The sequence below is a fragment of the Micromys minutus genome (assembly GCF_963924665.1).
Source record: "Micromys minutus genome assembly, chromosome: 3".
Taxonomy (NCBI): Eukaryota; Metazoa; Chordata; class Mammalia; order Rodentia; family Muridae; genus Micromys; species Micromys minutus.
In genome coordinates, this window is record NC_137972.1 from 29,875,390 (window position 1) to 29,900,413 (window position 25,024).

The 25,024-nt window shown below is 39.7% G+C and overlaps 2 protein-coding genes across 4 annotated transcripts in view; one reads left to right on the forward strand and one right to left on the reverse strand.

Moving 5' to 3' along the window:
- Nucleotides 1-25,024, reverse strand: part of MARCHF8 (membrane associated ring-CH-type finger 8) — a gene marked incomplete at its 5' end in the record, with an annotated part of 89,875 nt that overhangs the window by 10,132 nt on the left and 54,719 nt on the right. For all 3 annotated transcript variants that reach the window (XM_080914948.1, XM_080914946.1, XM_080914947.1), the window contains one exon: nt 19,024-19,074. In XM_080914948.1, coding sequence (XP_080771074.1) covers nt 19,024-19,074 — 51 coding nt within the window. The remainder of the gene's footprint in view (nt 1-19,023; nt 19,075-25,024) is intronic.
- LOC308418721 (large ribosomal subunit protein uL22-like) lies at nt 14,607-15,170 on the forward strand (the record flags this gene model as incomplete). The annotated part of the gene is made up of 1 exon (XM_080914197.1): nt 14,607-15,170. The coding sequence occupies exon 1, from the start codon at nt 14,616-14,618 to the stop codon at nt 15,168-15,170; it is 555 nt and encodes a 184-aa protein (XP_080770323.1). The 5' UTR covers nt 14,607-14,615.

Sequence of the window (25,024 nt, forward strand, 5' to 3'; positions counted from 1 at the left end):
AAGCAAACTCACAACAGAAATTGGTACCAGGATCATAGGGTATCACAGTGATAGATCTAGCCATGTTGTGTGAGGGAGGATTGTGAAATGTTTAGAACTTTTGGAGAGAAAAGCCATTAAGTATTCATAAGTTAATGAGTTAGGAAAATGCTGAGACCAGTTCAGAAGATGGTTCACTGTATACTTTAAATTGAGAATCTGTTTTTTTGGTTAGCCATGGCTGAAGAATAAGCTGTGATCCATAAGAGACCTGAACTACTAAACTAAAACCATTCTTTACCAGGAAAATTAATTCTGGAACCCCCCCCCTCAAAAAAAATCACCAAAGACTAAAAGAGACCAGCATCATAAAAGTGAAAGCTTCTCAGAAGCATTCCCTGATGATGAGCACATAATGATGAACAAGACTGCAACTCAAACTAGTAGCTGAATTTAATATACATAAGAATCTTGTAGATGGTACAGGTTTTGACAATATGAAAGCTACAGGGTTGAAGGGGTTAACCCTGGAAAACAGTTGGGGCTTAGCATTGTGTAAGTCCAGGAGAGGCCACTGATGAAAGTACAGTCTCAGTTACAGAGGAGACCTCAGGATTAAACAAGGCCTAGAAAAAAATCTATGGTGCTATATGGCATGGTCGAGACCCCAAAGAGAGGTCATGAAGCCTTTAGTGTGTGTAGCCTGTTGAGTCCACAGCATATTGGAGATGCCAGAACTACGGGATGACTAACAGGGATAGCAGCAGGTATGGAATGTAACTAGCATGAGCCTATAAAACAGGCAGTATGTGCTGAAAATGGAATAGCCAGAGAGGTAGAGCAGCACAAAGCCCTTTGGAGGCAAAAAGATTGTGAGTTCCAGATTTCAGATATTGGGCTACTTAAACATCTGTACTTGGGTCTTGTTTCAATGGGTATTTTAAATAGACTTTGGATATTTTAAAGAGACTGAATTTCTAATGTGTTTGCATTTTTAAAGAACAGAGGACTATTGAAATTAGACTCTGTTTTATTAGTGCAATAGTAGCATGGTATCTTGAAGATAAAAAAGAAAAAAGGTTATGGTTTAGTAGTGATGTGTCTGCAGGTCATAGTAACAAGGAATCAATTGTGCTGGTTAGTTTTTTGTCATTTTGATACAATCTAGAGTTATCTGAGAAGAAATGATGATTGAGAACCTGCCTTCATTGAACTGGCCAGTAAGAAAACCTATGAGGGCATTTCTTGATTAATAATGAATATAGGAGGGCTTAAACCATCATGGAAAGAGCCATCCCTGGGCAAACAGTCCTAGGCTATATAAGAAAGCAGGTTGAACACTCCTTGAGAGAGCAAGCCAGTAAAAATGTTCCTCCATAATTTTGCTGGAGTTCCTGCCTCCAGGTTTCTGCCCTGCTTGAGGAGACCAAGCTTCCCTTCATGAGGGACAGTAACCTGTAAGATGAAGTAAAACCTTTCTTCCCCCAGTTGCTTTAGGTCATGGTCTTTTTCCATAGCACCATGAAATAAACTAAGAAAGTCATATTCTTTAAACACATTAATAGATAGTTCTCAAGAATCTAAAGTTTAGGCTGGAGAGATGGCTCAATGATTAAGAGTACTGACTGCTCTTCCAGAGGTTCTGAGTTCAAACTCCATCAACTACCTGGTGGCTCACAACTATCTGTAATGAGATCTGATGCCCTCTTCTGGTGTGTCTGAAGACTATTTTATCAGTGTACTTATATAATAAATAAATAAATCCTTTAAGAAAAAGAATCTAAAGTTTGGCCCAGAGCTGGAGCCATCCCCACTGCCATCAGGAAACAAAACCTGTCAGCAGAGAGCTGATCTCCCAGGAGCTCTCTCACCCCCTAAGCCCAGAAGCTCATAGGCAGAACAAGCTCCAGTCAAAGACAGTAAGACCAACTATAACAAGATGTTAAGAAGCAAGTGCAAGAACCTAAGCAACAGAAAACAAGACAACCTGGCATCATAACCCAGTTCTCCACCACAGCAAGTACTGGATATTCCAACACACTGGGAAAGCAAGATTTGGATTAAAAATCGTACCTCATGATGATGATAGAGGACTTTAAGAAGAACATGAATAACTCCTTTAAATACAGGAGAACTCGGGTAAACAGGTAGAAGCCCTTAAAAGAGGAAACACAAAAATCAACCAAACAAGGAATTAAACAAAACATGCAAGATCTAAAAATGAAAATAGAAACAATAAAGAAATCACAAAGAAAGACAACCCTGGAGATAGAAAAGCTAGGAAAAAAGTCAGGAGTCATAGATGCAAGCATCACCAACAGAATACAAGAGATAGAAGAGAGAATCTCAAGTAGAGAAGACACTATAGAAAACATTGACACAACAGTCAAAGAAAATGCAAAATGCAAAAGCTCCTAACCCAAAATATCCAGGAAATCCAGAACACAATGAAAAGACAGTGCAAAAAAATCCCAACCTAAAAATACCAGTAAATATCTTCAACAAAATTATAGAAGAAAACTACCCTAACCTAAAGAGATGCCCATGAACATAAAAGAAGCCTACAGAAATCCAAATAGATTGGACCAGAAAAGAAATTCTTCCTGTCACATAACAGTCAAAACACCAAATGCAGAAAACAAAAAAAGAATATTCAAAGTAGTAAAAGAAAAAGATCAAGTAACATATAAAAACACACCTATCAGAATTACACCAGACTCTCAATACAGACTATGAAAGCTAAAAGATCCTGGACAGATGTCATACAGACCCCAAGAAAACACAAATGTCAGCCCAGGCACTATACCCAGCAAAACTCTCAATTACCATAGATGGAGAAACCAAGATATTCCAGGAACAAAGAAAATTTACATGATATCTGTCCACAAATTCAGTCCTACAAATGATAACAGATGAACAACTCCAACACAAGAACGAAAACTATACCCTAGAAAAAGCAAGAAAGTAATCTTGCAACACACCCAAAAGAAGATAGCCAAACAACCATAATTCTACCTCAAACAACTAAAATAACAGAAAACAACAATCATTGCTTAATATCTCTTAACATCAATGGACTCAATTGCCCCAATAAAAAGACATAGACTAATAGACTGGATAAATAAACAGGATCCAGCATTTTGCTGCATACAGGAAACTCATCTCAGTGACAAAGATACACACTACCTCAGAGTAAAAAGCTGAGAAAATATTTCTAAGCAAATGGTTCCAAGAAACAAGCTGGAGTAACCATTCTAGTATCAAATAAAATTGACTTTCAACAAAAAGTTATTTAAAAAATAAGAAAGGACACTTCATATTCCTCAAAAGAAAAATCTATCAAGATAAACTCTCACTCCTGAACATCTATGCTCCAAATGCAAGAGCACCACATTCATAAAAGAAACATTACTAAAGCTCTAAGCAACTATTGTACCACACACAAAAATAGTGGGAGACTTCAAAACCCCACTCTCATCAATGGACAGATCATGGAAATAGAAACTGAACAGAGACACAGTGAAACTAGCAGATTTAACAGACATCTACATAGCATCTCAACTTAAAACAAAACAATATACCTTCTCAGCACCTCATAATACGTTCTCCAAAACTGACCATATAATTGGTCACAAAATAGGCCTCAACAAATACAAGAAAACCAAAATAATCCCATGCACCCTATCAGATCACTACAGACTAAGGCTGGTCTTCAATAACAACAAAAACATCAAAAAGCCCACATACATATGGAAGCTGAACAATGTTCTACTCAATGATAATTTAGTCAAGAAAGAAATGAAAGACTTTTAAAATTTAATGAGAATGAAGGCACAACATACCCAAACTTATAGGGCACAATGAAAGCAGTGCCAACAGAAAAACTCAGCTCTGAGTACCTCCAAAAAGAAACTGTAACAGCTTGACATCACACCTGAAAGCTCTAGGGGAAAAAAAAAAAAAGCAAATATACCTAAAAGGGGTAGATGGCAGGAAATAATCAAACTCAGAGCTGAAGTAAACCAATGCAAAAAGAACTATACAAATAATGAACAAAACCAGGAGCTGGTTCTTTGAGGACATCAACAAGATCAATAAACCCTTAGCCAGACTTACCAGAGAGCACAAAGACAGCATCCAAATTAACCAAATCAGAAATGAAAAGGGAGACATAACAAGAGAAATAGAAAAAATTCAAAAAATTATCAGATCCTACTCTCAAAGCCTATACTCAACAAAACTAGAAAATCTGGAGGAAACGGGCCAGATAGCAGATAGTAATGTTAAATCAGGATCGGATGAACCATCTAAACAGTTGCATAACCACTAAAGAAATAGAAGCATCATTAAATTCTCCCAACCAACAAAAGCCCAGGACCAGATGGATTCAGTGCAGAATTCTATCGAACTTTGAAAAAAAGACCTTTTATAATAGCCAGAAGCTGGAAAGAACCCAGATGTCCTTCAGTAGATGAATGGATACAAAAATTGTGGTACATTTACACAGTGGAGTACTACTCAGCTATCAAAACAATGGCCTAACGAAATTCTCAAGAAAATGGATGCATCTAGAGAATATCATCCTGAGTGAGATAACCCAGTCACAAAAGAACAGACATAATATGCAGTCACTGATAATGGGATTCTAACCCCAGAAAGCTCTGAACACCCCAGAAACAACTCACAGACTGTGTGAAGTTCAACAACAACAACAAAGAATATATTTTAATTAAAATAGAACTGTACCACATCCCCTTTTCCTCCCTACAGCCCCTCCTAGTCTCTCTTCTATCCCCTCAAATTAATAGCCTCTTTTCCTATATTATTGTTACATATAGACATATGTGTATGTATATGTACCCACAAATACTTAATTACATCCTTAAAAATTTATTCAAAAAATAATAATTAAAAAAAAAAAAAAAGAACAGCAAGTTGACTTGGCTTCTGGAATCTAAAAAAAGAAAAAAAGACCTAATACCAATACTCTTCAAATTATTCCACAAAATAAAATCAGACAGGAAATTTCACAATTCATTCTGCGAAGCCACAATTACGCTTATACCTAAACTACACAAAGACCTAACAAAGAAAGAAAATTTCTGGAAAAATTCTCATAAATATTGATGCAAAAATACTCAATAAAATTCTCAAAAACTGAATTCAAGAACACATAAAAAAGATCATTCATCACTATCAAGTAGACTTCATGCCAGGAATGCAGGGATGGTTCAATATATGGAAATCCATCAACGTAATCCATTATATAAACAAGCACAAAGATAAAAACACACAATCATCTCAATAGATGCTGAGAAAGCATTTGACAAAATTCAGCACCCCTTCATGTAAAAAGTCTTGGAATGATCAGGAATTCAAAGGCCAGACCTAAACATAGTAAAAGCAATATACAGCAAATCAGTAGCCAACATCAAATTAAATAGTGAGAAACATAATCTAAGATCAGAGACTAGATAAGGATGCCCACTCTCTCCTTACCTATCCAATATAGTAAATTCCTAGCCTGAGCAATTAGAAAACAAAAAGAGGTCAAAGGAGTACAAATTGGAAAGGGAGAAGTCAAAATATCACCATTTGCAGATGATATGATAGAATACTTAAGTGACCCCACCACAGAACTCCTAAACCTGATAAACAACTTCAGCAAAGTAGCTGGATATAAAATTAACTCAAATCAGTAGCCTTCCTCTACTCAAAGGATAAACAGACTGAGAAAGAAATTAGGGAAGCAACACCCTTCACAATAGTCACAAATAATATAAAATACCTTGGTATGACCCTAACCAAGCAAGTGAAAGATCTGTATGACAAGAACTTAAAGTCTCTAAAGAAAGGAATCAAAGAAGATCTCAGAAGATGGTAGGATCATCTATCCTATGGATTGGTAGGATTAATATAGCAAAAATGGCCATCTTGCAAAAAGCAATCTACAGATTCAATGCAATCCCCATCAAAATTCCAAATCAATTCTTCATAGAGTTAGGAAGAGCAATTTTCAAATTCATTTGGAATAACAAAAACCTCAGAAAAGTGAAAACCATCCTCAACAATAAAAGAACTTCTGGGGGAATCACCATTCCTGACCACAAGCTGTACAGATCGATCATGATAAAAACTGCATAGTATTGGTAAAAAGACAGGCAGGTATATCAATGGAACAGAACTGAAGACCCAGAAATGAATCCACACACCTATGGTCACTTGATCCTTGACAAAGGAACAAAGCTTCTTCTATAAGGCAAAAGACACTATCAATAGTATAAAATGGCAACAAACAGATTGGAAAAAGATCTTTACCAATTCTACATCTGATAGAGGACTAATATCCAATATATACAAAAAGCTTGAGAAGTTAGAATCCAGAGAATCAAATAATCCTATTAAAAAATGGTGTACAGTGCAAGTGCTAAACAAAGAATTCTCAACTGAGAAATACCAAATGGCTGAGAAGCACCTAAAGAAATGCTCAACATCCTTACTTAGTAGGGAAATACAATTCAAAACAACCCTAAGATTCTACCTCACACCAGTCAAAATGGATAAGATCAAAAACTCAGGTGACAGCAGATGCTGGTGAGGATGTGGAGAAACAAGAACACTCCTCCATTGTTGGTGGGGTTGCAAGCTGGTACAACTACTCTGGAAATCAGTCTGGTGGTTCTTCAGAAAACTGAACATAGTACTACCTGAGGACCCAGCTATATTACTCCTTGGAATATACCCAAAAGTCACTCCAACATATAACAAGGATATATGCTCCACTATATTCATAGCAGCCTTATTTATAATAACCAGAAGCTGGAAAGAGCCCACATGTTCTTTAACAGAGCAATAGATACAGAAAATGTAGTACATTTACACAGTGGCGTACTACTCGGCTACTAAAAAAATGACTTAATGAAATTTGTAGGCAAATGAATCAAACTAGAAAAAATCATCATGAGTGAGGTAACCCAGTCACAAAAGAATGCACATGGTATGCACTCACTGATAAGTGGATGCTAGCTCAAAAGCTCAGAATACCCAAGAAACAATTCACAGACCTTATTAAGATCAAAAAGAAAGAAGATCAAAATGTGGATGCATCAGTCCTTCTTAGAAGGGAGAACAAAACACTCACAGAAGGAAATACAGGGACAAAGAGTGAAGCAGGGACTGAAGAAAAGGCCATCTAGAGACTGCCCCACCTGGGGATCCATCCCACATGCAGCCACCAAACCCAGTCACTACTGCTGATGCCATAAAGTGCTTACTGACAGGAGCCTGATATGGATGTCTCCTCAGAGGCTCTGCCAGAGCCATACTGATACAGAGGAGGATGCTTGCAGCTAACTATTGGACTGGACACAGGAACTCCAATGGAGGAGCTAGAGAAAGGACTAAAGGAGCTAAAAGGGTTTGCAACCCCATGGGAAGAACAACAATATCAACCAATCAGATTCCCCAGAGCTCCCAGGGACTAAAACACCAACCAATGAGTATACATAGAGACCCACAGCTCCAACCACATATGTATCAGAGGATGGCATTGTATGGCATCAATGGAAAGAAAGGCCTTTGGTCCAGTGAAGGTTCATTTCCCCATTGTAGTGGAATGCCAAGGCTATGAGATGGGAGTGGTGATCGGGAGTGGGAACATCTTCATGGAAGCAAGGGGAGGGGGAATGAGCAAGGCATTGAAAGGAGATAACCTATGAAATGTAAATACATAGAATAGCCAATAAAAATAATGAAAAAAACAATATAAAGTTTGATCTACTTGGAGATATGGTAACAACAATCCCAGAGTAACCTCTATAACTTCTCAGGATTTTTCCTGAAATACAGTGAGAGAAGTCTCAAGACATTACGTGGACAACATCTCTCCACCTCTCTACCTCATGTCTCACAGGCCTCTACGTGACCCATCCTCCTCTTTTTCTAGCATCTTCAATCCACAGCAGCCGCCAGAGGCCCTATCTGTTCCTTGGATGCTCCTCCTGACCTGAGTTAAGCACACAAGGTTTCTGGCAAAAAAGCTTTACTGTCACCTATCTTAAAATATCCAAACTCCAGCAAATTCTGGTATTCTTTGCTTTCTAGTTCCAATCCCATTTTATATATGAAAAATGTCACGATCCAGCTCTGTTTAGCTTTCGCAGGAAAAGTAAAAAATACATTATGAAAGCACAGCACATAAGAGAGAAATGTCATCATCTAACCCCTCTCCCTGCCGCCATGCAAACTGCAGAATGCCCATGTATATTGGCCACCTCTTCTATGCTGTGGGCCACACTCAGTTGCTGGGTGGCACGGAGGTAAGGAAGAAAAAGGACAGAAGACAGGAGGAATTACCTACTCAGTTCCTCCTGTTGTCTTAGAAAGACAGAATCCTCACGGAACTAAATTTACTTTTCCATATTATGAAAGGAAGGTTACCCATGTGGAGGAGGACCAGTGCCCTGGGAATAAGCAGGATTCATTTGGGAAGCTGAAGCTAAGAGAAAATGCCTGTTACACTCCTCTCAACTTCAAGTAATTTATGTCAAAAGGGTTTCATGGCAGAATAACCGTATCTATGCATGTACAGAGTAAGGGCACGGGGCAAAGCTGAGAGGTAGACAGGGAGAGCCTGACAGGAGACAAAGCCTTAGCCATGGAGGAAGTAACAGACTGTAGAGACACTATGAGTCCTGTGCATTGTCTACACAGTCTCTTTCTCAGATGCATCACTGAGCACACCCCTAGTGCTGTGTTTACTCGGCAGCACACACCAAGAACTGCAAGGTGACACAGGAAAAGCAGTGGAGGTAAAGCTCAAGACCACACTTTAGTTAGGAAACAAGAATGGTCCTCTATTAATAGATGTGCCTGATTTTATCTTCACTAACTTCGGGAAAAAATTACAAGATATTCTCAGCAGGTAACACCCAATCCTCAACAAGCTTCCAAATGCCAAAGACAAGGGTTTGTTGCGTTTGTCATGTATGTTCTTGCTAGATCAGAAAGTTAAAGAAAAAACTAAAACCTACTTATAGTTATTATACATAAATGACTTCAACAAATATCTCTTCCTCCAATAAAAGCAAGAAAATCCAGTAAGATATAAGCACATGTTTGGAAACTGAAGACCAATCTATATACACATCAGTTACCAAAATGTTTTTAAAGAGACTGACTTCTTGTTGGCATCAAGCTCGGTAAAATCCACAGTTTCTCTAACAGGGATCCAGATAACTGGTATGACCACAAGAGAAAGAAGCCTATAGCTCCTAACACTTTCCCAGTAGACTCTCAAATCAAAGTCTGGTGCTCTGAATATCCCCCATACCCTTGGCATTAGAATACCTGGTCCCTCGTTGTTGAGCTCTTTGGGAAGCGGGCTTTATGAGCTGAACGACTTGGTCCATTCTAATCTGCTTGTTCTACTGCTGTGAGCATTCAGTAGCCATGCTTATGCTTCATGTGGACTTTAACTCTCTGGATCCATAGAGCCAAACAAACGCTTTCTTCAGCAAACTTCTATGGCCAAGGTATTTTATTATAGTGACAAAAAAGAAACTAATACAGAGGATGGCACCACAGAGTTGGGCTACTGCTGTGACAGGCCTGGCCTGGATGCCCCTTGTTGTTGGGACAGTTGGCAAAGTCTATGAGTTTTGGCCTTGAAAGAGCTGTTTCACTGGCTTTGACATTTCCCATGGCATTCCCAGTTCACCCCCTTCTCCTCATGCTGCGGGTCAAGATTTAAGTTCTTATCTACTGTTCCATGTCCTGCCTGCTTCCATAGCCCCTGCCATAGGGCATGGACTCATCCTTTGGAACAAGAGTCTTAATAAACTCATTTTTAAGTTTTCTCTATCATGGTTTCTTTTTTTTTTTTTAAAAGAGGTTTATTTATTATATATACACACTCTAGTTGTCTTCAAACACACCAGAAGAGGGCATCAGATTTCATTACAGATGGTTGTGAGCCACCATAAGGTTGCTAGGACTTGAACTCAGGACCTCTAGAAGAGCAGTCAGAGCTCTTAACCACTGAACCATCTCTCCAGCCCCCTCTATCATGGTTTCTTATCATTAGCAGTGGAAAAGTAAAGAAGACACCTATCTTTTAAAAACAGGAAACAGTAAAATAAAAGAAAAACTATCTAAAATAGTAAAGACTCAGCCTTTTAGAAACAGTGTTATTTAACTACAGGAATGTCATTTCTACAAAGAAAACAACTGTGTGTGTGTGTGTATGTGTGTGTGTATGTGTGTGTGTATGTGTGTGTGTATGTGTGTGAAAGACTCATGTTGTGTGTGTGTGTGTGTGTGTGTGTGTGTTTAAAAGAGTCATGTTATGATGTCAGTACAGAGACCTCAGAGTGAGTGGTGACAGTTCCCAGGGACAACAGTCTCCTTTCCATGTGGACACTTACCACCTATATGAGATTCCTCTGGCTGGGCAACAAATCAATACAATGTGGTGGCTTAAAACTACAAATCAGCTGGGCATGATAATGTAAGCCTATAATCAGGAGGCAGAGGCAGGAGGATGAGTTCTTGGACAGCCAGGGCTTCACAGCAAGACCTTAGCTAAAAAGTAAACAAAGCAAAGCAAAACCAGCCAACCCAATTCCCAAACAATGATGACAACACAAACACCTACAGAAGTCAACTGTCACAGTCCTTGAGGAGCCCTGGCTGTAGCAGGACAGGAATCTCTGCTCACGAGTCCCAGGAAAGGTAGTCCTACACTCATTATGGGTGCTTACAGGATATGGTTCTGTAGAATGTATCTTTCAAACACAGAACCCAAACTGATTGCTACTTACCATTCAAGGTCATATAAGTATCCTATCTTACAACCCTTCTCTAGCCTTAGGCCCACTTATGCTGTGACTCTCTCTAAATTCCCTTTCTGTGAGTGGCCATGGAAATTCTCTCCTTTTAAGTATTCAAAGCACTTCACAAAGACCCTGCGTATAGTCCAAGCTTGTCTATTAAAGGCAGCTGTGCTGTATGACAATGGGAGAGCATCTCAGGCTCCCACAGGAATGGTGGCACACACTGGAGCATGGTATTTTAGGAATCCTGTTTATCAGAGTACCTTTTAATTTATGTTTCCTTCCCAGGAAGTTGCTAAAGGTTACTGTCCTCCTACTCCAAACTAAAAGGTAGTGATTTGCTGCTAACCACCCTCTCAGCAGACCTGACTTCATAAAGTAGACATGCCTCACTTGGTGTTTTGGTCACTGAGATATGCAGACTGAGATTATGTCTCAGAAAACTTGCAGTTTACTGAAATTACTCTGTGAAAGCTATTGCTCCCTTCTATAAATAAATACCCAGTTGTATCCGACCTAAACAGTGAGCTACAATTTAAAAAGAGGTCAGCCTGTGGCTGCTCTGATACATACATTGTGGCTATTGCTGGAAGGCTGTGCCAAGAACCAGCTTAGCAAGAACAATTAACTAGTCTGGCCATTAAAAATAAATAGATACAATATAGAATTCATGGGAGAGAATGAATAATAAAGAACTACTGAATAGAAAAGTATTTGCATTATTCATGACTCAATGTTGCTAGCAAAGAACACGAACACTAGGTTCCCTTCTTTCCTGGCCTGATGGCACACAGTCATGTGGACAGCAGTATGTTTCCAGTATAATGGGAGGCACAGGACACAATGTCAAGAAAGAAAGCTGTGGCAAAGATGCTTTCTTAAGAATTGTCTTTCTAAAGTCTCCACAGCTGGAGTCTCGACAAAATAATGCACGTTTAGAATAAAGAATACCGAAGGCAACAATTTCTGAGCAAAGAAGTCTTCATAGACACAGAAACTAAAGTTGTGACCACATAAAGTAAAGGTTTAAATCATCAGTGATGGGACTGCACAAAGGTGTGTGTGTCGGGATCTGTGTCTCACTCAAACGGACCCTTCCCTACTGTACCATCCTTTAAATAGTTTACCTATAGAATGTGTGTGTTTTGGGGAGAGGGGTGGTATAGACTTTAAACTGGCCAGGTGAGTCTGAGAGTGGTAAATAAAACCAACCACTGTAACGTCCATACCATCCCTCCTAAGACACACACATTCCATAGGTAAATACATATCAGCCCCAGGGTTTCGTGCATATAGGGCAAGCAGCCTACCACTAAGCAACTTCCAACAAGCTTTAACACAAAAGAAGGTTCTTACCAGCCTCTGTAAACTAGGGTGCTCCCAGCAGCCTGTATTACTGCCCTAGGCTGCACACATTCTGTCTCTGGGGATGCTCCTATACTGCAGGGCTGGCTCTGCCTTGGGTTTTCTTAATCCTCCTATCTTTATACCTGGTTCATTTCTTCTATTATACCTACTAAGGTTTGTGAAGATAGAGAGATAACAGTGGGTAAGTTTGAATCTCTGGCATTCTTATAAAAAGCTAAGCATGGTGTACACTTGTAAGCCCAGTCTTTGGGATAAGGGTAAAGCTCAGTTAACCAGTCTAGCCAAATTTGAGCTCCAAGTTCAGTGAGAGACCCTATCTCACAACATATATATCTCAAACTATAAGGCAGAGAGCAAAGAAAGAAAACTCTAGAACTCTAACCTCAATTCATGCACATTCAGCACACACACTACACACACACACACACACACACACACACACACACACACACACAGACACACACACAATTTTATGAATAGATGTTTCTAGAACAATATGTCAACTGTGTATCAATCCTATTTAAACACAATAACTATAAATATTGCCAACTAACATACTACAATAACTAAAGAGATTAAATATGTCCAGTCTAACCTCTACCTTAGAAAGCTTGATTAACAAGGTACTCATGGTATACAACTACAGTGTTTCAGATCTCTGAAAATAGTCTGGAGTGAAGTGCTGGCCTTCTGCCTCTACAGAATTAGAGAACACCGAGGAGGCATCCACATCCCAGGTTTTCATTTCCTTCTCACTAAACCAAGTGCTGGAACTCTTTTGTTCCAGAAATGTGTATCACCTGGAATAGGGATTCACAGGGCTGCTTGAGGCAAGATAACATTTGTGTATTTGGTGCTGCCTTTTATATGTTCATTACATGCACAAATTAAAACAACACTGAGGAAGTATGAAATCACATCAAGATCCAACAGCAGAGGTCCTGTGATCTGCTGACCTAGGTCCGTTCCTGGCATCTAAGGCAGTTCCCGTTGGCAGAGTGTGTTCAAGCCTTCTCAGGGAACTACCTTTCTCTGTAAGATGTAAGGTTGAAGGACTCTCAGGAATAGACTTAGCCAATGCAGGCTCGTGGTTTCCAGACATCCAGATTGGATGCCATGACAGTTACTGCTGCTTGAAAGCTGAGCTTCCCGTGTGTGTGTGTGTGTGTGTGTGAGAGAGAGAGAGAGAGAGAGAGAGAGAGAGAGAGAGAGAGAGAGAGAGAGAGAGAGAGAGAGAGAGAGAGAGAGGGAGAGAGAGAGAGAGAACTATCTTTCTACCACAGTTGAGCTCCAGTCTGGATGACTCTTCCCTTCTGTTTTAAGCATTCCCTCCCTATCCACACCTTCCCTGAGCAGCTCTTCTACCCTGGGTTTCTTGTCATCTCTACCTCAGCTTCAGTCTCCTCTTTTCTATGAGTCCTCTCCATTCATAAGTATTGTATGGAAATCTTTCTCAACCAAAGGCAATGTCTCGGACATAGTCAAGTACTGGACAAAATCTGAACTCATGCAATTGCCATGAAGACTGTATATACCCACTTCTCTCTGTGTTAACAAGCAAGGACAAATCTTACAGTGGGGCAAGACAACCTGCAGGTGGTGGGATCTCAGTGGCACTTTTTGTGAGTCTGCACTCAGTATGGTGCTGTCCCACCCCACAGTGATAACCCTGACAGGAAGAGGCTCTCTATCACAGTCTCCCAAATTCCCATCTCAGTAAGAGCTGTCGTATAAAATGACTACTGGAGAGTGACAATAAGTTCCTTGGTTGTGATAAATTGAGAAATATACTGTCTAATAGTTACATTTTAATTTCAGATAGAAACTAATCAATGTGATTTCTAAGTAAATGTGATTTTAGACATTATACACCAATGTAAAATTTTGAATTCTCCAGTTATTTGATAGAAACACAGGAAGCATACGGCTGAAGTGAGGCATAGACAATGTACCTGATGAGCATGGCTCCAAGGTGTGCTGGCCTGTCAGACTAATGAATCCTTGGCAAGGTGGGTCCTGCAATCCAATGTCCAAAAATATAGAAGCATGTCCCCAGTAGGGCTCCTCCCTTTTCAATAAAACATGTCTTTTTGAGGGGACCAGCCTGCTTTGTTTGTGTGTTTGAAACAAGGTTTTAACTCTATACAACAGGTCTTGGCTAGCCTGAAACTCATTATACAGTTCAAGTTGGCCTTGAACTCAATACAATCCTCCTGTCTCAGTCAGGTACAAGCCACCATGCCCAGTTCTCTGCTACTCCTTAAACAAAACAACAATCAAAACCCCTCTGAATTTAAAAAAGACTTTCTTATACACGGCTATAAAAATGCTAAAGAATGAAGCAAATCATACCCTAGAGGGGATGATACATTCCACTTTCAGTTTAAAAACCAAAGTCTTGCTCTTCCTGTAAGCGGCCAGAGGTGACCTGTAAAGATGGTTCGCTACTCCCTTGACCCAGAAAACCCCACAAAATCATGCAAATCCAGAGGTTCAAACCTTCGTGTTCATTTTAAGAACACCCGGGAAACTGCCCAGGCAATCAAGGGTATGCATATCTGTAAAGCCACCAAGTATCTGAAGGATGTCACTTTAAAGAAGCAATGTGTGCCATTCCAGCGTTACAATGGTGGCGTTGGTAGGTGCGCCCAGGCCAAACAGTGGGCCTGGACACAGGAACGGTGGCCAAAAAAGAGTGCTGAGTTTTTGCTGCATATGCTTAAGAATGCAGAGAGTAATGCTGAACCTGAGGGTTTAGATGTAGATTCTCTAGTCATTGAACACATCCAGGTGAACAAGGCACCTAAGATGCGCCGGCGAACCTACAGAGCTCATGGCCGGATTAACCCACACATGAGCTCCTCCTGCCACATTGAGATGATCCTCACTGAGAAGGAACAGATCATTCCAAAGCCAGAAGAGGAGGTTGCACAGAAGAAAAAGATATCCCAGAAGAAACTGAAGAAGCAAAAGCTCACGGCACGGGAATAAATTCAGCATAAAATAAATGGAGTTAAAGTAAAAAAAATAAATAAATAAAAACCAAAGTCTTGGTAATATTTTCCCAATGGATATATATACACATATACATTACAAATGATATAAAGTTTCACATGGTAATTTAATATGGGCATATAATGAATTCTGAGCATATCCTCCACCATCCCCTGCTCTTCCCATTCTCAACTCTGCCCACCCCTTGTCCTCTCTGTTCTCCTATAGAAGATCACACCTGCACTTCATGTCATATTTTTTGTAGCTATATAAAGTCTGGAACCCACAAATGAGACATTGGTCTTCCTGACACAAACTTAATATGCTTGTCAACATGTTGCAAAGCGTGTACTATTATTTTTTTCTTTTAAAAAACTTGTTTTTAATGTTATTTATATGTGTATGTTCATGTGTTTATTATACAGGAGTGTAGTGTCTGTGGAGACAAGAGGGCACTGGAGACCCTGGAAGTGGAAATCATAGTGGTTATGAGAGGCTCTATAGTAATGGAACAGAAGGGCAGTCCACAGGAGCAGTGGTTTGTATCTGGATCTTTTATTCTGTTCCACTGATCTCCAGGTCCACGACACAGTGCTGCCTCCCTTCAGCACTACTCAGCTCAGCATTGCTTCTGTACCTAACAATTCTGATAGACTTAGACGTGGCCTTCGCTTTTCAGCACATTAATCTGGTCTTGTCTGTCTGGTGCTGTAAATGTCCTGAACTGTAGCCTAAAGATCTTCTATGCTCATGTTTTGTAATTTTCATCTTTTGATGGTACCCAATACATATGTTGTATTTTATACTCTGTTACTTTATTGTTGTCAATGTCTGAATGTTCTAATCAATTCACCTTACCAAACATCCCTGACACTATTTTTCACTCAATCCATTCCAAATTGGTGAGCTTTTCAACTGAGTATTTCAAGTCTAAAAGTTTCTAAAATTCAAGTTTGATTTTTCCAGTATTTCTACAGTGTTATTCAATTCTTCTTTCATATGCTGCTCTGACCTTATTTCATTCAGCTCTTTGTATCCTCTCAGTTCATTCAAAAGTTTGTGTCCTCTCTGGTTTTGTTCTACATTCTTATAACTATTCTTCTGTACTCTTTGTCTGGAATTTCCTCTAATTCTCTTGCACTGGAATCCAGAATCAGAGGGGGCATATAGTTTTTCTTGCTTCTTATAGTTCTGTACTGGGGCTTGTGCAACAGGAATTATTTCCTTGGCTGGGGTTTTTAATCAGCTATATTTTTTCTGAATTGAAGTACATGCAATGCTCAGGTGGGACTAGTTTATTTATAGTATCACATGCTCTGGAAACTAAGTGTAATAATGCCTCAGGATGTAAAATTACAATTACTAGATTGGCCCACTATGAAAATATAATATTGTTGATAAAAAAAATAACACCACTTCTAAGTTCAATGACAACTGTGGGGAAAGAGTACAGCAGTAAGGTGTATTGTAAGGTACTAATTACTTATCAAGCACAGTGGCACAAGCTTTAATCCAGCACTCAGGAGACAGAGGCAGGAAGATCTGTGTGAGTTTGAGTAGCCTGATCTACAGAGTGAGCTCCAGGTCATCCAGAGTTACATAATGAGACTCTATATCCAAAAAACTGGAAGGAAGGGAGGGAGGGAGGGAGGGAGGGAGGGAGGGAGGGAGGAAGGAAGGAAGGAAGGAAGGAAGGAAGGAAGGAAGGAAGGAAGGAAGGAAAGAAAGCTATGGTTATAAGTAGAAGAAAACTAGCCTGGATTGAGACAGGGAGAGGGATTAGTATTATGTCAACCAAGGAAGCACAAGAAGAAAAAGGTAGAAGGAATGGAGAAGCTGAGATATAGTTGGGGTCCAGATAATTTTAAAAAATTAAAGGGCAGAATCTGCTTCAAGTTCTTTGGCCCTGAGTTGGAGAGCCTAAGTTGTAGTTCCCACTATGTGGAGAGCTGGTATGTACTGGGCCAGATCCTAGCAGGTGATATGGTACTCAACAGCTATCTACGTAAACAACCTTCAGGAAGCATAGACACACAGTGTGACCACAGGCTAAGCAGGATAATGACAACATAGTAAGAAAGGTAGAACAGAAGAGTGAACCTGGAAACAACTCTGAAAAACGTGGCTCTAGACTACTTCCAGAAATCTTGTCACCTGAGTCACATAAATTTACTTCCAGCCAAACACATTCCTAATTGGAGAAACAGATTCTGGTACCTGAGATTTCTCTGCCTGAAAAGTATAATTTGAGGGATTGGGGATAGAGTTTCTCCAATAAGTCATCTCCCCTAGCGCACACTCAAAGTTGTTTCAGTGGAAAAATAATTATATGGTCCCAGAGTAGATTGTAGAAATGCATAAAGAAAAGAGGGTGGAAGCTGGAGAGATGGCTCTGTGTTTAAGAAAACTGGCTGTTCTTCCAGAGGTCCAGAGTTCAATTCCCAGGAACCACATAGTAGCTCTCAATCATCTGTAATAGGGTCCCATGCCCTCTTCTGGTGTGTCTGAAGACAGGTAGAGTGTACTCATACGTAAGCAAGTGAAAGATCTGTTATGATAAGAACTTCAAGTCTCTGAAGAAGGAAATTGAAGAAGATCTCAGAAGATGGAAAGATCTCCTATGCTCATGGACTGGAAGGATCAATATTATAAAAATGGCCATTCTGCCAAAAGCAATCTATAGATTCAATGCAATCCCCATCAAAATTCCAACTCAATTCTTCATAGAATTAGAAAGAGCAATTTGAAAATTCATTTGGAATAACAAAAAACCCAGGATAAGAAAACTATTATCAACAATAAAAGAACTTCTGGGGGAATCATCATCCTAACCCCAAGCTATATTACAGACCAATCATGATAAAAACTGCATGATATTGGTACAGAATGTAGATGCCTCAGTCCTTTTTAGAAGGAAGAACAAAACACAGGAGGAAATACAGGGACAAATAGAGGAGCAGGGATTGAAGAAAAGATCACTCAGAGATTACCGCATCTGGGGATCCATTCCATATGCAGCCACAGAACCCACACACTATTGCTAGTGCCAAGTGCTTACTGGCAGAAACCAGATATGAATGCCCCAACAGAGGCTCTGCCAGAGTCATACAGATACAGCTGAGGATGCTTGCAGCTAACCATTCAACTGAACATGGGGACCCCAATGAAAGAGCTAGAGAAAAGACTGAAGGAGCTGAAAGACTTTGCAAGCTCATGGAAAGTACATTATCAACCAACTAAACCCACCACTACTCCCATGGACTAAAACACCAACCATTGAGCACACAGGGAGAGACCCATATCTTCAGTTGCATATGTAGCAGAGGCTAGCATTGTCTGGCATCAATGGGAGAAGAGGCATTTGGTCCAGTGAAGGAGCATTTTCCCAGTATAGGGGAATGCCAAGGCACTGAGGTGGGGAGGGTGATTGGCAGGGAGCATGTTCATGGAAGCAAGTGGAGGGGGAGGGGGATGGAAGGGGAGAAGGCAAACATTTGAAATGTAAATACAGAGAATATCCAATAACATACTTTTTTAAAAAAGAAGGAAACAAAAGAAGACTGAAAGGGGCTCAGGTGGTAAAGCACATGCCTCTTAAGCACAAGGACGTGAGCTTGGATTAGAGTTAGTTTTGCTCATTGACAGATCTGATCTCAAAACATAAGATAGAGATTAATAGAGGAAGCTATATGACCTCTGCCTTCCAGGTTACACATACACTAACATGCACACAGGAATGCATACACACATACACACACACTATATATATAAACTCAAGAATTAATACATGCAAAGTGGAAGAATACAAAATTCCCAGGATATAAAATAATTTATTTTGGTGGTACTTCACCTTAGAAATGTTGCTTGGATGACTCATGGAATGTCCCAAAGTCTTCTCATTCTGGAAGAAAGAAAAACAGGTAGTAATTAGGCTACAATTAAAAATATGCAAAGAACAAGTAATCAATTATTCTAGTAAGAAGGTATTCCTGAAAGTAAGCACAAACCAATCTCCTAGATATATATTCCTAGGTATTAGACATTGCACATTTGGGCAAAAGTAAATAAAACAATGGTCTCTGACCTAAAGGAACTTACCATGGGAAGAATAGAATTTTGGAACTATAAAAATAAAGTCACAGCTGTCTTAAGACATTTCCAAATTCATAGTTCAGAGGTGAGAAATCCTATATACCCGTGTACCTGACAGTGTCCACATTATGAAAGGCCACTAAAAAGACGGGGAAGCAGGCAGGATGTGTGACCCCACATCTGACTGTCAAGTGCCTAATTCCCATCCTCTCTATCACGTCTGTCTTCCTTCTGGAGTACTGCGATGCTGGATCGATCACATTGGCCTAGTGCCTCCCATATCGATCACTGTCCATTCAAACTCACGTAGCAAATTCTCAACTCTTTGCCTCTCAATCCCATATGACATTTCCACTTTTATTGCTAATACTTTTAAGATCTTTCAGTTTCTAATGTGAAGTTTTAAAAAATAACTTTCTATATTGTCCTTCTCAACAGGTAACAGATAACTTCCTCCTTTCATCAACTCTATACACTGAAGTCTAAACCCTGACATCTGAAATGGGGCTATAACCACATTTAGAGACAGGAGCCTTCAATGTGGTGGTTAAATTTTAAAGAGGTCATTAAAGAGGACCCACAGTTCAACAATGGAAACATACCGGTGGAATGAAGATCCTCTAAAGAAACACTTGTGCCTCTCCCTTTGGAAGTCAATATTGAAACAACAGATTTCAAGACAATGGAATTTCCCCAAGAATGTCATGTAGAGTGGTATCAGCAAAATGGATATTTTGTCTCTCAGATACAAGTTCACATAGTCCTAACAACTGGTCAGACATCCTTACAACAGAGACTAGAGCTGACATAGTGGTAAAAGTGAACCATGTCTTGCCTAGGATTACTTAATCATGTGTGATATTTTGATTGAGAATAACCTCCCCAGGCAAAAATGTTTGAAAATTCTTAATTCCAGTTAGTAAAATCGTTGTGAAAGATTGGGTGGTGTGGCCTTGTTGGAGGAAGTATGTTAGTGGAAATGGGCTTTGGGATTTCAAAGATGTCTGCTGTCTGTCTGCACCTCCTACTTTTGAATCAAGATGTAAACTTTCAGTCCTTCCTGCTGTCATTATGGACTCTAACCCTCTGAAACTATAAGACCAAATTAAGTTCTTTCTCTTCTATGTTGCTTTAGTCATGGCATCACACAATGCATACTTCTTGCTCTCTATTTAAACCTAACCTACTAGGACCTTAGAGAAGGACTTGAGGGGATCACTGGACTTCTGTGTACTCCTAGTGTAGCCACACTGAATATTCTCTTTCTCCTTTTCTCTATTTCTTTAATTGGCTTACTGAGGACGGGTGGCCAAGCCTGGCTTATTAGGGTTACTAGGACAGAGGTGGTCTTCTAAGAAGAGATGGAAACAGGACAAACAGAAAGTACTATAAAGACACAGAAACCAAAGAGGAAAGCTCAAAAGAAGTAGTCTTGTTGGTACTTAATGATAAGACATCCAGTCACCAAGTAGAGAAATGTTTTTGCTACTTAAGCCACTTTGCTACTGTAGCCTTAGTATAGTGTTCTCAACATTCCTAATGCTACAACCCTTTAATGCAGCTCTTCATGTCGTTGTAACTCCCAACCACAAAATTATTTTCATTGCTACTACCTTACTGTAGTTTTTCTACTGTTATGATCATAATGTAAATGTCTGTATACTCTGGTGGTCTTAAGTGTCCCCTGTGAAAGGGTTGTTTAATTTGCCAAAAGGATCACAACCCATAGGTTGAGAACCTCTGCCTTAGCAAACAAAAAAGTATTCCTATATGCTCTTTTGTTTTAATGAGAACCCCCTAAATACAAACAAAACAAAATATACAACAAAAAGAAGAGTTTTTACTTCTATTATGATCTATTTTATTTCACATTCGCTTAAACCATGCACAGGGGGAAAGGTTAAGTAAAGCACACCGAGGTAAAAACACTATGATTGTCAGAGGTATAAAAGATCTTTCAAAATCTCCTTTTAGGCTTTTCCACTCCATCCATCCTTGCCTGAAGATGACCAGGCACCCAATGTGTTATATAGTCTGCTAGCACTTTCATGTACAAGGCCATCAATAGAAACATAGGTGGAAAGGACTGAGAAGCAAGCAAGAGAAGCTAAATTGTTTCCTTCTTTCAACATACCAAATTCTACACTGCCTTTTTTCTCATATTCTTGTCTTGGAATGCCCAATATTCTTAAAATGTTGGTAAAGAAGTTTTCAGATCAATTACCAGTTCTATTTTGGTGATGTTCTTTTCCTTAGTGTTATAAAATATGTATTTATGCAAATTCTAAATATTTTATCATAGTCTTTTGTAAATCTAAACAGAAACAAAAATATAGTTCTCTTTAAATGTACAATATAGACCCTGTCATCATTAAGTGTTTACCTTTAATGAAAGATGTCTTGATCTTAGGCCAAACTATTATAAAGGAAAAGTATAAAATTATAAAGAATGCTTAAAGTTTATGACTTAAAGTTTATGACTGAAAATGTACTATAGATAAATAAAGGGCTCTATTATAAATTCTGGCTTCACAATGAATGTACTGAATGATTTGCCAACGAATTTTAGGTAGCTCAATTAAATTAAAATACCATGCTTTGGATTATGTGTACAGAAAACTAGTTATATCCAGGATCACATTACCTGCTGTGGTGGTTTGGCTGATGATGGTCACCTGTAGACTCATATATTTAAATTCTTGGTCCCTAGTTAGTGGAAATAATTGGGAAGGACTAGGAGGTGTGACTTTATTAGAGGAATGGGAGGTGGGACTTTGAGGATCCAAAAATACTCATGCTATTCCCAGGTAGCTCTTTGTGCCTCATTCTTGTGGATCAAGATATAAGTTCTCAGCTATTGCTTCAAGCACTGCCTGCCTGTCTGCTGCCATACCGACTTGCCTGCTGCCATACCTACAAACTTGGTTTGCTGTAAATTTCTATGTCTCTTGATTTGCTTTCTATTGTGAAAAACACCATGGCCCAAAGCAAGTTGAAGAAGAAAGAGTTTATTTGGCTTATACACAGAGGCCAGGGAAGAGTGTTGCTTATTTGTGCCCCATGGCTTGCTCAGCTGATTTCTTATATAACCTAGGACCACCCATGATGGCCCCACCCACAGTGAGCTGGACCCTCCCCCCATCAACCACCAATCAAGAAAATGCTACACAGACCTGACTACAGGCCAATCTATTTTCTCAATTTTGGTTTCAGTGGACCAAAAAAAAAAAAAAAAAAAAAAAAAAAGAAAGAAAGAAAGAAAGAAAGAAAGACACCATGTAAAAATGACAGTGAACTTACAAAAAATACAAACAAATCATGAAGCATATTGGAAATGTTATGGCCTGAAGTGGGTAATTTTATTCATGTAAGAAGTTGTCAAATTGCCAGGGCAAGAATAGTCTCTACTGAGGAATAAGGAACATTTTGTAATTAAGTCACTCCTGCCAGGATATTTCCAAGTTGGAACAGGCACTTAGAAGTTGCTTTTGCTAAGTCACTGACTCCTTACTTTGGCCCAAAAGTAACCAAAGAACAAGACAAAAGGCTGGTGTCTCCACCTTCATTCTTTGTATCTCACCTTTACCTTGGCTAAACCTTTCATCTTAAATCCCAGGAAAAGTACAACCTTCCAAGAAGTCAGTAATCCACAGGGTGTGGGGAGTGACCCTGGTACAGACTCAGTCATTTTATAGGAAGGAACCAGACCAATGACCTCACTATGACAAGTAACAGATTAACAACTTAACAACACACTAATGTGTCAGTCATGGATGAGTTACACCAAGCTTGACCAGGACTGCTTCCCTAAGTATACCACTTTCTCCCCACCCATTTAAACATAAACCTCACTGCCAGTAGTCCAAAGACACAATGGGGGTTGTGGGAAGGAAACAGGCCCCTTTATTTTGTTAGCTAAAGTTCCCCAAAATAAATCACACCTACATTAGACATTCTACAAGGCTGATTTTTGATTGTCAGTGGTTGTGAGGAGGTTGGAATATTGCAGATCCAGAGCCAAACTATCCTGGGGTACCTAAAGCCCTTCAAATAACCATTCACTGCCCACTTTTGTATATGACCTAAATTCCCCTTGTCTGTTAGATCACAGACCCTTCAATGCTCCCTCGCAGACCAAGCTACAAGTTCCTGGCAAACTCGTATTCTGCAGGTACCTGTACAGTGTGGGTCATGTATTAACCTAAGCCTTTCCTCCTCCCTTGGAGACCTTGAAGAGCTGGCACCCTGCTTTGTCTGATGGGACCTAACTTCTCTTGCTTCAGGATTTGACAGTTCTGTGCTGCCTGTTTGCAGTGTGACTGCTAACACAGCTCCCAAAGAAAGACCATATCTTTTTCTCATCCTGGGGCTTCCTCTCCTTACTGGTTGAAAGTCTAACTAACAGTGACTACCAGGTGTATATTTTGGTCTGTATAAATAGATTAATAGCTTTTGCCTTCCCAGAGCTAAAAATGTCATCAGATAAGCTCTGAGGCCTACAGCAGAGGTTTCATTACTTTGATGTCACTTGCCTGACTCATCCTTCCACCAACATACTTGAAGGGTCAGAATTTACTATTTTCTTTGCCTTGTTACTATAAAAACTTTATGAAACTCTTCCCATATTGGAACATGGTGTTCAGAATAACATAAATCTGTGTTCCTGGGTTACAGTCACTCAAATTTGGCTCCAGGATAAACAATCTCACTCTCTCTGATAGGGGAACTGTATTTGTTCCATTTTCAGTTATATGGTGCTTTTAATATGGAACCTCAAGGTCAAGACACCTTCACAGAAGTCACTCAGATCAGAGGCAGGTAACTGGACTAACCCTTTGTGTTAAGTCTCAAACCCTGGGACAAATGGCTGAAGAGTCTATTTAAGATATCAAAGTGGAGCTGAATGCCTGCTTCTCCCAGCATCCCCCAGCTCCTACCTATTACAGGGTATGGCTTACCCTGTCCTCTACCCTAAACTTCTCCATCCCAGGGACTGAGTTGCCCTTCCCTATATAGCCCAGAGACTTTGGCTACCTGTCCTTTTCTGGTCTACCCTTTACTCTTTTGGCCAGTTTCTTGGCCCAGGCTGCCTGCCCTCTTGGTCCCTAGTTCCTCTCCTTTCTTCCCTCTCCTTACCTGGCCTGGCTCAACCTAGACATGTCCCCTCTGAGTCTCCTAAATGCCCCTGCCTCTAGCTGTGCTCTCCCTTTCATATACAATAAACCTTTTTATCCACCATACTTAGAAGCAGTCATGTCCTCCTTTTTAATTTTATTTTTTCATTCACTTTGTATTTATTGCTTGGTGCTAGCTTCATAGCTGGTGAATTACTTCTGATGCTCAAACCTTCATTGGTTTGGTTGTTGATCCAGTGGTTTATTTCGAGATGGCTGTTTAAGATTCTACTTGCTGGCTACCTTTTATGGTTTGCTTTCAGGACTCTTGGTTTAAGATAGCCATTTATCTGTTTACTCTGAAAGCACTTTGGTTTTCAAACATTCAGTTTGATTTTTGTTTTGTTTTGACAGGGTCTCTCCAAGTAGCCTTGGCTGTCCTGGAAGGTTCTCTCTAGATCAGGCTAACCTTTAAGTCATGGAGATCATCCTGCCTCTACCTCCTGAGTGCTGGAACTAAAGACGAGTAAAGGCATGCACCACTACACTGCACTGGCAGCATTCAGTCTGTTAACATGCCAGCATTAACGTGTTAGCATTCATTTGTCTCCCCTGCCACTCATACAAAACCTAATTCAAGGACGA